Source organism: Leopardus geoffroyi, chromosome B3 (genome assembly GCF_018350155.1).
Source record: "Leopardus geoffroyi isolate Oge1 chromosome B3, O.geoffroyi_Oge1_pat1.0, whole genome shotgun sequence".
Lineage (NCBI taxonomy): Eukaryota > Metazoa > Chordata > Mammalia > Carnivora > Felidae > Leopardus > Leopardus geoffroyi.
Genome location: NC_059337.1, coordinates 118,683,147 through 118,698,627, shown reverse-complemented (window position 1 = coordinate 118,698,627; position 15,481 = coordinate 118,683,147). Strand labels below are relative to the sequence as shown.

The following is a 15,481-nucleotide window of genomic DNA, read 5'->3' as shown; positions in this document are numbered from 1 at the left end:
AAAAAAATTAAAAAGCAGAATCTTGCCTCTGCTCAGATCCTGGGTGAAAAAAAGGAGTCTCTAAGGAAAAATTGAAACTGTGGATTTGGACTTCAGATGCTAAAACCTACATGGTGTAAGAATCCTCAAATTAATTACAATAGGTCTTAGGCTACTGATACACCTGGGGTATCTTTCAGAAGCAAATATAAAACCACTCCATATTCCAGAATGCATGAATTTCCCTCAGTGAAATTGAGCTTCAGTGAGGATGAACTTACAGTTTAAAAAGTAAGTTATAAATCATATATGGAAATGATCAGCAGATATAATAAGGATTATACAATAAAGGACAAGATTAGCTCTGTAAGAACTTGAATTGATAGACTATAGAGGACACTATAAAATATGTATATATAAAATCATTAGAGACATACAAAAATTCAAACCATAAGAAAAAAGTAAGACATGAAAAAAAAGGAATTAAATCTGACAAAGAATCAAATCTGAGCTTCTTAAAATGAAAAATACTGTTACTGAGATTGTATTTGGTGGATAGATTCAATAGTGCATTAGACCTAGCTGAAAAGAGAATTGGTAAACTGGAAGGTAGATTTAATAAAGTTACCCAGAATGCAGCACAAGATGATAAAGAGAAAATATGAAAAAGAGATGAGGAAACATGGATGAACAAATTAAAAAGGCCAGTAGAACTTCCAGGCCTAATGGGAGCTACAGGAGGAGAGAGGAAGATGAATTCATTTAAAGCAGTATTTAAATCCTCAGATTGAAGAAGCAAATAAGATAGATTAAATATAGTCTGATATATTTTTGTCCAATTGATTTTTGACAAGGGTGCAGAGTCCACTCAAGGGGGAAAGAATTGTCATCCATGCATCCATAGGGACAGCTGGATTTTCACATTAAAAAAAAAATTTTATGTTTATTTATTTCTGAGAGACAGAGCATGAGTGGGGAGGGGCAGAGAGAGAGGGAGACACAGAATCAGAAGCAGGCTCCAGGCTCTGAGCTGTCAGCACAGAGCCCGACACAGGGCTCGAACTCACAAACTGTGAGATCATGACCTGAGCCGAAGTCGGTCACTCAACCAACTGAGCCACCCAGGCGCCCTAGGATTTTCACATTTAAAAGAATGAAGTTAGAGCTCTATCTTAAACCATGTAAAAAATTAACTTACTGAATCAATGATCTAAATATAAGAGTAATAACCATAAAATTCATAGAAGAAAGCACAGGGGTAAATCTTCATGATTTTAAATATGGTAGCAGAGTCTTAAATAGGATATCAAGAGCATGAACAACAAAAGAAAAAATAGATATATTGAACTTCATCAAAATTTGAAAGTTTTGCACAAAGGATGTTTTCAAGAAAGTGAAAAGACAATATACAGAATAGGAGAAAGTATTTGGAAATCATGTATTTGATAAAGGCTTAATACCCAGAATATAATGAGAGCACTTACAACTCAACAATTTAAAGGCATACAACCCAATTAAAAAATGAGCAAAGGAATGAAAATACAACAGTTCAAAACCTTTGGGGTGCAACAAAACTTTCCTAAGAAGGGAAGTGTATAGCAGTACAGGCCCACCTCAGGAAGCAAGAAAAATCTCAAACAACCTAACCCTACACTTAAAGGAGCTAGAAAGAGAACAACAAACAAAGCCTAAAGCCATCAGAAGGAAGGAAATAATAAAAGATTAGAGCAAAAATATATAGAAACTAATAAAACAATAGAATAGATCAATGAAGCCAGGAGCACTGGTTCTCTGAAAAAAATCAACAAAATTGATAAACCTTGAGACAGAGGGAGAGCGATAATCCTGAGCAGGCTCTGCAGGGCTCGATCTCACCAACTGTGAGATCATGACCTGAGCCAAAATCAAGAGTTGGACACTTAAACAGCTGAGCCACCCAGGCACCCCCTCTAGCCAGACTTACCAAAAAGAAAAGAGAAAGGACCCAAATAAGTAAAATCACAAATGAGAGAGAAGAAATAACAACCAATACCACAGAAATAAAATTATAAGAGAATATTTTGAAAAACTATATGCCAACAAATTGGAAGACCTAGAAGAAATGTATTAACTCCTATAAACATATAAATTACCAGAACTGAAACAGAAAGTAAACTTGAACAAGCTGATAACCAGCAAAGAAATTGAATTAGTAATTAAAAAAACTCCCAACAAACAAAAGTCCAGGACCAGATGGCTTCACAGGTGAATTCTACCAAACATTTAAAGAAGAGTTGATACCTTTTCTTCTCAAACTATTCCAAAAAATAGAAAAGAAAGGAAATTTTCTAAATTCATTCAGTGAGGCCAGCATTACCCCAATACCAAAACCAGATAAAGACACCATTAAAAAAGAGAACTACAAGCCAATGTCCCTGATGAACATAGATGCAAAAATTGTCAATAAAATACTAGCAAACTGAATCCAACAATACATTAAAAATATTCAGCCTAGGGGCGCCTGGGTGGTGCAGTCGGTTAGGCGTCTGACTTCAGCCAGGTCACGATCTCGCGGTCCGTGAGTTCGAGCCCCGCATCAGGCTCTGGGCTGATGGCTCAGAGCCTGGAGCCTGTTTCCGATTCTGTGTCTCCCTCTCTCTCTGCCCCTCCCCCGTTCATGCTCTGTCTCTCTCTGTCCCAAAAATGAATAAACGTTGAAAAAAAAAAATTAAAAAAAAAAATATTCAGCCTAATCAAGTGAGATTTTTTTCCCTAGGTTGCAAGTGTGGTTCAGTATTCGCAAATCAATCAACATGATATATCACATCAATAAGAGAAAGATAAAAAAGAGAGAGAAAGATAAAAACTTTGATCATTCCCATAAATGCAGAAAAAGCATTTGACAAAGTACAATATCCATACATGATAACTACCTTCAACAAAGCAAGTTTAGAGGCAACATACCTCAGCATAAAAAAGGCCAAGTATCAAATATGGAAAACCCAAAGCTAGCATCATACTCAATGGTGAAAAACTGAGAACTTTCCTCCTACAGTCAGGAACAAGGCAGGGATGTGCACTCTCACCACTTTTACTCAACATAGTGCTAAAAGTGATAGCCACAGTAATCAGACTACAAAAAGAAAAGGCATCCAAATTGGCAAGGAAGAAGTAAAACTTTCACTCTTTGCAGATGACATGATACTATATATATAGAAACGCCTAAAGATTCCACTAAAAAACTACTAGAACTGATAAATTCAGTAAAGTCTCAGGATACAAAATCAGTGTACAGAAATCTGTTGCATTTCTGTACTCCAATAATGAAGCGGCAGGAAGAAAACCTAAGGAATCAGTCCTATTTATAGTTGCACCAAGAGCAATAGGATACCTAGGAATAAACCTAACCAAAGAGGTGAAAGACCTGTACTCTGCTATAAAACACTGATGAAAGAAATTGAAGATGACACAAACAAATGGAAAGACATCCCATGCTCATAGGTTGGAATAACAAATATTGCTAAAATGTCTATACCACCCAAGGCAACCTACACATTTAATGGAATCCCTCTCAAAATACTAACAACTTTTTTCACAGAGCTTAGAACAAGCTATTCTAAAATCTGTATGGAAGACCCTGATTCTACAGGATCTAAAATCTGTATTCAGAAGACCCTGAATAGCCATAGCAACCTTATGAAAGAAAAAGCTGAAGGCATCACAATTCTGAACTTCAAGTTATATTACAAAGCTGTAGTAATCAATATACTATGGTACTGGCACAAAAATAGACACATAGATCAATGGAACAGAATAGAAGACCCAAGAATGAACCCACAACTATGTAGTCAATTAATCTTCAGCAAATCCAGAAAGACTATCCAGTGGGGAAAAGACAGTCTCTTCAACAAATGGTGTTGGGAAAACTGGACAGCTACCTGCAAAAGAATGAAACTGAACCACTTTCTTACACCATACACAACAACAAATTCAAAATGGATTAAAGACCTGAGTGTAAGATGTAAAATCATAAAAATCCTAGAAGAGAACACTGGCAGTAAATTTCTTTGATGTTGACCATAGCATATTCTTTCTAGGTACGTCTTCTGAGGCGAGGGAAACAAAAGCAAAAGTGAACTGTTGGGACTACATCAAAATAAATGTCTTCTGCACAGCAAAGGAAACAATCAACAGAACTAAAAGGCAACCTATGGAATGGGAGAAGATATTTGTAAATAGCATATCTGATAAAGGGTTAGTATCCAAAATCTAAAAAGAACTTATAAAACTCAACACCCCAAAAATGAATAATTAAAAATGGGCAGAAGAGATAAATAGACATTTTTCCAAAGAAGACATACAGATGGCCAACAGACACATGAAAAGATGGTCAACCTCACTTATCATCAGGGAAATGCAAATCAAAACTACAGTGAGATAACACCTCACAACTGTCAGAATGGCTAAAATCAAGAACACAAGAAACAACAGGTGTTGGCAAGGATGTGAAAAAAAGGGAACCTTCTTGCACTGTTGGGAATGCAAACTAATGCAGTCACTCTGGAAAACAGAGTGGAGTTTCCTCAGGAAGTTAAAAATAGAATTACCCTACAATCCAGCAATTGCACTAGTAGGTGTTTACCCAAAGAATGCAAAAATATTAGTTCGGAGAGATACACGTACTCTGGTGTTTATAGCAGCTTTATCTACAATATCTAAATTATGGAAAGAGCCCACTGTTCATCAATTGACAAATGGATAAAGATGTGGTATATATATGCAATAGAATATTACTTAGCCATAAAAAAGAATAAGATCTTGCTCTTTGCAAGGACGTGGATGGAGCTAGAAAGTAGTATTAATGCTAAGCAAAGTAAGTCAGAAAAAGGACAAATACCATATGATTTCACTCATGTGTAATTTAAGAAACAAATGAGCAAAAGGGGAAAAAAAGAGGCAGATGAAGAAACAGACTCTTAAATATAGAGAACAAACTAATGGTTACCAGAAGGGAGGTGGGTGGGGGGTGGGTTAAATAGGTGACAGAGATGAAAGAGTGTACTTGTTTGTGATGAGCACTGGGTGATGTATAGAAATGTTCAATCACTATATTGTACATCTGAAACTAATATTACACTCCTAACTGGAATTTAAATAAAACTTAAAAAGTATATAAATAGGCCAAACTTTAAAAAATGAGCAAAGGATATGAATTGGTATTTCTTCAAAGAAGATATACAAATGGCTAATTAGCACACAAAAAGATACAGATACTCAGTATCATTAGTCATTAGGAGCATGCAAATCAAAATCACAAGATACTACTTGTTTAATACTACCTATTAAAGGATGGTATAATTTAAAAAATGATAGAAAATAAAGTGCTGATGAGCATGTAGGGAAATTGAACCCGTCATACGCTTTGATGGGAATGTTAAATGGTGCAGTGCTATGGAATATACTTATTAATCTAGAAAGAAATGTACAAGAGTATATTTGAAGGCTACTATAAAACTTCAGAGATATAAAAGACTTGAATAAATAGTGTTAGATGGAATAGGTCAGTATTGTAATGTCAGTTTTTCTCAAATTAACTAGTGAACTTAAGGTGATCTTAATTAAAACACCAAAGTTTTTTTTGGACAGGAATTGAACAAAATTATTCCAAAGTTGATACCAAAGATTAAACATAGGAAATAACCAGGAAAATTCTGTGGGAGAAAAATTAGTGAAAGTGACCATGCTAAACCATGTTAAAATGCATTCTTAAATTAACCGTAATGATCAAAATAGCACGTTATAGTGCTACAATAGAAAGACACAACAGTAGAACAAAATAGAAAGTCCAGGATAATGTAATTTTAAAAAATATATATTTGGCATTTCAAGTCAGTGATTAAGGGTAAAGAAACAAAAAGAACTTAATATATGTGACAAGGCACTAAGAATGAGCTGCCAGAATTTGTTAAAATGTCAGAACAATGATGCAAATAGTTCAGTTGCTAAGATTTTACTCTTTTCCACTGCTTTATTTCTTTGCTTATTGGACCGCAAAATTAAAATTATGTTTTTGGACTTTGAAAAAGGCCAAATATCAACAGAAAATAAAGCAATCCTTTCTAGAGCTGAATTCAACTAAGGAGGTATTTAAAAGTCCATTCATCATTGTCTTCTAAGCTGAAAAATAGAGCTTTCCAGAATTTGAGTGTAATATACCTATCACTATTGCATCTAACTGAATGATGAAAACAGTCTTCAGTGAGAGAGTACTTTATTATTTCTGAGTGTGAGTCAATCTGAACATCTAGAGCTAGTTCAGAGCCACCAAACATTTGACTTTTCTGATAGCCTATAATTTGGGGGTAAAATTGTTCTAACTTAGTAGAAAAAAGAGGTAAGCAAAGATGACAAAATATGGAATCTATCTTAAAGTTATCCTTTGTTGAGCCAGACAAAGGTACACATGAAAATTTGCTACCAGCATCCTTTCTTATTGATGTGAAACACTATTATGTATTGTTTTTAATGTAGTAGTTTAGAAATTCTCTAAACTTTGAGGCCCTTGTATATACTGAGTATCCATAATGGATTCAGTGATGTTGAGTTTGAGAAAACATTACCACTGTTTCTCATCTATAAAACCAAAGAGTGGAACTAAATGTGGGTCTAGATAGAAAGTGTTTAGAAAATAAAATTTGTAGCCAAAATTTGTTGCACTTGACAATCTAAAATAGAATATGTAAAGATTTATCTTGTTGGATTTCATATTATTCAGATTTGGCCTAAAGAGGTTAGACTCCTTCAGCTTAGAACTATATATAATACATCATTTGATTCACTAAAAAGTGAGGATTCTTCCTACTTATATAATGTTCACTCAAAATTATAGCTGTTAAAATTCTTCAGACATTTAATTATTTTGGACTTAGGTAATGATCGTTATGATTGATGCCTCAAGTTACTTGAAGTCAAATAGTTTCCTAAATTGATTGTAATACACTGGTTTTATGCACTTATGCAGTATTGGAAAGATTTGAGTAAAAATGAAAAATTCCATACGTATGAGCATCATAAGATGGTTCTTGGTCAGGCTGCTTGGGTTTGAGTATTCACTAGCTAAGTGACCTTGGGCAAGTTACTTAAACTCTATACCTGTGTTTCCTGGGGTTCTTGTTCTGCTCTCCCATATGTTCCCACTATTTCACCTCTATGCAGGGCCAAATGGTGGGAGATATACAAAGGGGAAAAAAGCAGAAAGGGTGTTGGTCCCATCTTCCTGGAACCACAGTTTCACTAACCAGGAGGAAAGTTCCCCTCCCTCAGAAGTGTGGCTCTTGCAGGTTTCCATTGCTGCCATCAGCGCCACCACCACAGGATATTTTGGGGAGCTGGGATGTGAGACAACAAAGAATTAAGAGAGATAAATAAAAGGGAGTATGATTCCTATACTCTCTCCTGATCTTAGAGCCACAGCTAGAGTGCTTCTCCCAGAGTTCTTTTTTATTTCCCTCAGAGTTCTTTCTTTGCCACAGCACTCACTTTTGGATTTCTGGCTGTGTTAAGTTCAAACTGGAAGCATCAAAAAAGAGAGGGAGGAAAAAAGGAGGAGGAGAATGGAAGGTAAACTCCCTGCCAGTTCAGAAGTACCTTAGGGTGCCTGGATGGTTCAGTCGGCTAGGCATCTTGAGAGTCTGGGTCTTGATTACAGCTCAGGTCGTGATCTCACAGTTTTGTGAGTTCAAGCGCTGCATCAGGCTCTGCGCTGACAGCACAGAGCCTGTGTGGAATTCTCTCTCTCCCTCTCTGCCCCTTCCCAGATCCATGCTTGCTCACTCATTCTCTCTCTCTCTCTCAAAATAAATAAATATTAAAAAATATATATCTAAGATCCTGGTATTCTTCTTGAATTTCTTTTCTACTCTTTACAAAAGAGACCTCAGATAGGTGCTCCATGCATTCTGTCCAGGTTTTATGGTTTCATTCAGCGGGTTGGACAGAGAAAAGTGGGTCTACTCAATGTTAACCCAGAACCAGACCATAAATTTCCTTTTAAAAGAGAGCACTTTCAGGGGCGCCAAGGGGGTTCTGTCGGTTGAGTGTCCAACTCTTGATTTTGGCTCAGATCGTGATCCCAGGGTTGTAGGAGCTCATGAGGCTCTGTGCTGAGCATGGAGCCTGCTTAAGATTTCCTCCCTCCTCCCTCCCGCCCTCCCTCCCTCCCTCTCTCTCTCTCTCTCTCCCTCCCTCTCCCTCCGCTGCTTGCAAGGCTCGCACTCCCTCCCTCTCTCTCTCTCTCTCTCTCTCTCTCTCTCTCTCTCTGTCACAAAATAAATAAATACATAAATAAGAGTACTTTTGTAATATTCCCACCATCGCTTCTGTTTTCTCTTACCTATTCCCATGCTAAGGTACAGTTTGAATTACATTACTGTAACCTTGCAAAAAAAAGCTTTATTAGCTCTCTATGGACTCTAGGATTAAAGAGAGACTCGGGGCCCATGGGTGGCTTAGTGGGTTAAGCATCCAGCTCTTGATTTGGGCTGGGGTTGTGATCTCACGGTTTGTTTGAGTTCAAGCCCCATGTCTGTCGGGCTTTGCGTTGACAGTGCGGAGCCTGCTTAGGATTCTCTTTCCCTCTCTCTACGCCTCCCTCACTCACACACACTCTCTCTTTATCTCCAAATAAATAAACATTTGTAATAAATAAATAAATAAATAAATAAATAAATAAATAAATAAATAAATAAAAATAAAGACACATTCCAGCATTAAAGTTCCCCAGCTGTATATACCTCATGTTCTAGCCAAACAGGAATACTTGCAGATATATAGTTATGCTTTTCTACACCTATAACTTTTGTTAGGCCTGAAATAGTTTTCTAGCCTTTCAATTTTTGCCTCTTCAAATTCTACACATCTTATAAATATTTTTTTAAACGTTTATTCATTTTTGAGAGAGACACAGGGACAGAGACAGAGCGTGAGTGGGGGAGGGGCAGAGAGAGAGGGAAACACAGAATCCCAAGCAGGCTCCTGGCTCTGAGCTGTCAGCACAGATCCCAGCTCAGGGCTCAAACTGACAAACCCCTCTACACATCTTTTAAAGCTTAAATGTACTGCCCTCTTAAAATTTGTTTTTTAGTTCTCTGCCCTGCTCTTATATGCTTGCCATAAAAGGAATATGTGATCTCTTCATCCTTTGAGTAACTGTTCTTTTTATTTGTGCCTTTTTCAATATGTGTGTATACATATACATACATGTATTTATATATGTATACATACACAGTTGATTTTAGGATTATTTTTTGTGTTCAGAGACACAGTAACTGTGTCTAGCACAGGCTATTATATTCAGATCCAATAGATTTAGGTAACATTTAGTGCTTACCATGTACTTTTTCACTTCTCTATAACAGCTCTTTGAGACATTTATTCTAAATCTCATTTATATGAGGACACTGAGGGTTAGAAACATTATCTTAACTCTTCTATAGTAGTAGTTTCTTACGTGCAGAAATTTTGATATTCAATTTTCTACCAACTGATACTTACCATATAGTAGCTACTCAATAAGCATAGCAATAACCCTAACTTTTTTCTTCTTTTCTACAGTACCTCGGCCATGTAGAAGTTGATGAGTCAAGAGGAATGCACATCTGTGAAGATGCTGTAAAAAGATTGAAAGCTGTATGTATTTGATGGTTGCCAGGGTTGATCTATATGCTGAAATATTTTTTTAAAAGATTTTGCTCAATAAATTTTAATGATTCACTATCCAATAACAGTATTTCTCTTAAGGCAAAAGATGTGGGCTCTCTAATAAAGAGCATCTCATGTTGTCATCCAAAGATGTCAATAATAAAGACCAATTTTGCCAATTTAGGCCAGACATTATCCAAAAGTTACTTTTGATTCAAAACCTAAATTAAACAAGTGGTATGAAATCTTACAGATGAATAATGTTCTAAAACCAAGAGAAAACTATTAGAGTTAGTGTCTTAACTGTGATGACTGGGTTTTAATTAGTGATTTTAAATTTACTACAATAAACAGCTTTCCAGGAAAAAGTAGAAGATAGAGTTACCTGTGATGATGGCTAGTGAGGTTTACAGTTGGGGGGAGGGCTTATTATTTTGGCTACTACTCCCCAGTTTCCTTCTATATACTCCTTTAACATAAACAGTGTATTTCCCCTGCCTTTTGCACAAACTTGAGCATACTTGAAATGGAGAGGCCTTTTCCAGGATACATAATGTTTTCTTTGCCTATTATATCATAAAACAAATCCCAGGCACAGGCCTGTGTATTTAGTAAAAGGAGAGAATGGATTCAGAATTCATAAAGGTTTGCAGTAAAGTGTTAATATCATATTGTGGATAGGTTTGAAGAATGTTTCATAAACTCTGACAATCCTCTTCGCAACCTTCCTTCTCTCCAATGTGTGGCCTTTTACCCTTTTGCTATGAAAGCATTAACCGTTACTTTTGCATGCCCTGCCCTAGACAGCATTAAATACTTGTTGCTTTAGGTTTGCTGGTATGGTAGGCTGTCACAAGTCTGGCTACTAGTGAGTGCTTTTTTTTTCTCAATTTGCTTAATAATCAAAACTTTTCTACTTCTTGGTACATCTCATATGACCTCTCTTCTGTAATCCCTCAATATAAAAGATACGATAATAAAGAAGCAACCAACTTAGAGAGGTCTATTATATTTTGGAACAAATGTCTGTGAATCTATTGTAGAAGGGAAAGGAGAAAAATAACTGATTATAGTATGCAAAAAACTAAAAATAAACCAATATGTAGACACATGTACATATACACACACATACATAACATTTACCTCAGATTTTGATCATTTAAATTCTTAAATGATTGAAGCCCTTCCTAGTCTAATCATCATTAATGTTAAAGGGATTATATTCATCTATTATGATATGTGAAACTATAATTTGTAGATTGGTCATGTCCACTTGAGTTTATTCTCCAGTTACATACAGCCTCAGTAATGTAATTTTCCAAGAAACATAAATTCAGTCTCTTCTTTAACAAAATAATTCTAAGTTGACTAGAAGAATAAGTTTCGCTTAGAAAATCTTTAAAGTAATGCAATGATTTGCCCTACTAGTCATTAAAGAATATTTTAAGCATCATGATACTAATGATCGAAAACAATAGACAAATCAGTGAATATACTACGTAGACCTGAAACAAACTACAAATAGTTATTAAATCTTATAACTTATATAACTTACACTTAGAAGGCTAGTCTTTTAATTCAGAGTGTGGCTTCATGTTCACTTTCTAAATAAGGGAAAACTAGGGATGGTTTCAGTTTGTACAGAATATATTAAGAAATGGTATTTAGTTTAATGAGTAGTGAATCCGCTTAAGTGGTTTTTTTGAGAGAGAGTGAGAGAGCTTGAGCAGGGGAGGGTCAGAGAGAGGGGGAGACACAGAATCTAAAGCAGGCTCCAGGCCTGGCTCGATCCCAGGAGACTGTGAGATCATGACCTGAATCGAAGTCGGATACTTAACTAACTGAGCCATCCAGGTGCTCCTTAAGTTTTTTTTTTAAGCCTACTTTTCATTAGAAACATCTCTTCATTATATACATAAGTTAATTGTGTAAAATACAAATGAATAAAAACAGTACATAAAATTTCTTGCAATCCCAGAGATGGCCATTATTCACCATCTAATTTTATTTTTGTTTTTATTTAAAGCTTATTTTTTTATTTGGGGAGAGAGAGAGAGAGAGAGAGAGAGAGAACAAGTGGGGTAGGAACAGAGAGAGAGGGAGGGAGGGAGAATCACAAGCAGGCTCTGCGTTGCCAGTGCAGAGCCTGCCACAGGGCTCGGACTGACAAACTGAACTATGAGATCGTGACCTGAGCCAAAATCATCAGTTGGACGCTTAACCAGCTGAGTCACCCAGGCGCCCCTTCACCAGCTAGTTTTAAAACTAATTTTTTTAGGAGCAACTGGCTGGCTCAGTCAGAAGAACACGTGACTCTTGATCTCAGTTGTGGGTTCAAGCCCTATGTTGAGTGTAGAAATTACTTAAATGTATAAAGTTAATTAAAAAAACTAATTTTTTTAATCAAATGACATTTTTACCTTTTTTTTAACCATGAAGATTATAAACTATAAACATGATTATTTGAGGTATGGGACTATTTAGTTAATAAAATTTAATGGGTTTTATTTTCATCAGAAATAGTAACCAAATTTCCATTTAAAAAATTATGCCTATGCCTGGAACAGTGTTTGGTACATAGTAGGCACTCAAAAAATATTTCTAGAATGAGTATACAGAAAATAATTAGGCCCTCAATATGTGGTCAAATCAAATCTCCTAACAATTATCATTACCATATGTTACATTTAGTGTTTTAAAGTTTATGAAACCCTTTTATGTATCTCTAAAATATCCTGATTTCCCTATGGTCGTTTATGACTAATACGAAGTTTTATATATGTCAATTGCTTTTCTGGATATACTTAAACTTTTAAACTTTCAGGGGAAATTGACCACTTCTGAACTTTTCATTCAAGAAGTTCTTTAAAGTTTTTCAAACTAATGCTATCCAAGAGACTTGGGGCAAATGTTGTGTATAATTTCAGATAGATAAACATGTATTTAAAAAATAAGATTGAATTTTTGGGTAATCGGGGTCAATTTCCTATTTATTATAGTCAATAAAACTCCCCCTTACAAATATTCTTTCTAATTCTATACTGAGAGGCTTGCAGTAAGTTGGAATTCTTCAGGATGTTGTTCTTCTCAGACCATATTAGTTCACAAATATTTATGATTTTTCTGTTCTTTTCATAGTTTTACTGTGCAGAAATTTCTGGTTGCCTCCTGCCCCTTATCAAACATTCATCAAACATCTATAATCTGCTGTGCCAGATGCTTATATTGTACCAAAAGCTATGTCTCCTTCTTAGGGTTTCAAATAAATGGAAGTAAATGTAAAAGAAAATTAAAGAAGAAATATGTAACTAGTTTGAATGCCAGAGTTTTAAATTTTAAAGAATTATATAGCTCAAATATATCCGTTAAGTAGCAAAACAAACATCGTAAACTTATTACTTGGATGATAGTTGAACTAAAAATGTGACATTCTAGAGCTTCTTAAATTTATAAATAATTTAGGAAGCTGGATAATTTGCAAGTATGGTTTCTATTTTTCCTCAATGTAGTCTCTTATAATTTAGGATTACTTTAATATCAACTAGAAGTTATGTGCATAGTTAATATTCTCAAACAAAAAGATACTGTAACTAAACAAAATTGAATTTTCAAAATGCTTTTCAAGAGCATAAATATGTTTAAATTCTTTTTACTTTGTATGATAAAGTTAGTTAAAGGTATTTTTCTACTCATTTATTTTGTGACATGAGTGCACAAATTAGCTGCATTGGGACTTAGATTGTATAGGATAAAATAATAGAAACAACTATTGCCCATTTTCAGTGCCTTTAATGACATAGGCAGTTGCAGGATGAGTAGTAATGTCATTTATCAGTTTATTTTGTAAAAAGTGTATAGGGCCTTTGGTTATCTTGCTTGACACTAGTTCAATGCACTCTTCCTTTTAAAGGTCTTTTCTTCCCGTTGTCTCTGAATGTCTCTCCTTCTCTGTCTGGGTTTTAGACTAGTTTCATTATACTGACAGTTTCTAATATGTTGTTTTTTTATTCACTATTTGATATATTTGCTTTAATATATGTTCTTGTTTTAGCAGGTAAAAGAATCATAACTTGTTTTAAAAAAAACACTAATATTCTCTGATAGCTATCTTTTAATGCATTTGCACGTCAACTTTTTTTGTTAACATCTGAAGTCTTTTATGAAGAGGGCAAACTACATGTTTAACAAGAGCTTTCCTGGGAGCTAAATTAAATATTAACAGATCTCCTTCCCTCTCCTCCCTAGCCCTCAAGAATGGTGAATCTTTTAACTTGGGCTGCATCTTTAAAAGCTGATGGTTACTCACAGTCTAACAAAACGAGGGTCACCAAACTTGGCAGTAGAAATAAACTTACTCTTATTACAATAACTACCTCAATTACTTCATTGTTTTTCCAGCTTAAGTTCAAAACATTTTTTGGAAATATTTGATGCTGTTTGTGATTTTCAAAACTTAGGTAGAAAACAAACTATTCAGTGTTTGAGAGTAGTGAATGAGTTTATAAATTGTTTGAGAGAGCAAAATTTCAGTACATTTGTCTTTTTCTAGATACTTATCCAACATTAAACACTGATTTTAAAAACGAAAGGCTTAAAGTATAGTTCAACCAGAGTTAGGAAATGTAAAGTTAAGACAGCTTGGGTTAGAACCCATCTACTTTGCATTCAAGTTCTGATTTTAAATGGTAGCCAACTTTCAAAGTTGTACATGCTTAAAGATTGGTGCTGGGACCATAGTTAGATAGCTCTCTCTTATCTACATAGTTTCAGAGCTGTATACTTAGAACTGTCAATGCAAGTTTCTTTATTCTAAAACAGTAGCATTTTAAAAGAAAACAAAACCCTATTTTTAAAATTTCTTTTGTGGTTCTTCTTTGGTTCTCAGATATATTTGTTTTTTCAGCTGCAATGAAAACATGAGCTTTGTGTTCTTTATAGCTGATTTATTCTCTTTTTGGAATAGAACATATCTATTATTTCCCCCATGATTGTTGTGGAATTGATCAGCCCAGATATAACATACAAATTGATCCTAATGCATAAGTAAGGATTCTCTAAGTAACCTCTTGAACTCAGTAAGAAAAAGTTTGACAAGGATTCTTGCTGCATACTCATAATTTAATTTTATGTGTTGCATTTTTTATGTGGTTATTCAAATGTGGACTGTTTTTTTAATTCATGACTTCCACATAGTTGACCACTGATGTTTACATTGAAAAAATGTGTATGGAAATTGAAAAATGTATTTACTACTCACTATTAGGAAATTTAAAATGCAAATCTTGCCAAACCAATATGTGTTCATCTTTTTCTCTGCTGCCAAATTTGGATAATCTCTGTTTCAAAAGTAAATACAGAATACTAAACTAACTAGTTGCTCTGCATGGATACACAGGTTCTGATTTCTTCTCACTCCTTTCATGGATTCTTAGGCCATATAGTATGTTTCCCTGCATTTTCATGCACCCTTCCTTTTTCCCTGTCACTCCTGGTATGGATAACTCTTTAAAACTCTCACTCCCTCCCCTTCTCCTACTTTGCCCTTTACCCAACTTCTGTATGTGCTTATTGGTGTGAAACCCTGGGACATTTAGCCCATACAATAATAGCGCTCGACTTGTCCCCCTGTTCCTCCAGGAAAGGAAGTTCTTCAAAGGCTTCTTTGGAAAAGTAAGTTTGATGCCACATTCGTGCTTGCTTTATAAGGAGTTACACCCCTAGTATAGCACTGACATTGGTTTCTTCATAATACAGGAATTGATTTGACTATAGAGGGAAATTAATAAATTGGAAACTTGCTATCTATGATGTTAACTGTGTGTCT

General features: G+C 35.1%; 1 protein-coding gene across 14 annotated transcripts in view; it reads left to right on the top strand.

The window, feature by feature from the left end:
• NUMB (NUMB endocytic adaptor protein) overlaps positions 1-15,481 on the top strand; it is a 197,935-nt gene that overhangs the window by 142,233 nt on the left and 40,221 nt on the right. For 10 of the 14 annotated variants that reach the window (XM_045451473.1, XM_045451479.1, XM_045451468.1 and 7 more), the window contains 2 exons: positions 9,571-9,645; positions 15,295-15,327. In XM_045451473.1, coding sequence (XP_045307429.1) covers positions 9,571-9,645; positions 15,295-15,327 — 108 coding nt within the window. The remainder of the gene's footprint in view (positions 1-9,570; positions 9,646-15,294; positions 15,328-15,481) is intronic. The other 4 variants (XM_045451482.1, XM_045451472.1, XM_045451483.1 and 1 more) reach the window with 1 other exon arrangement.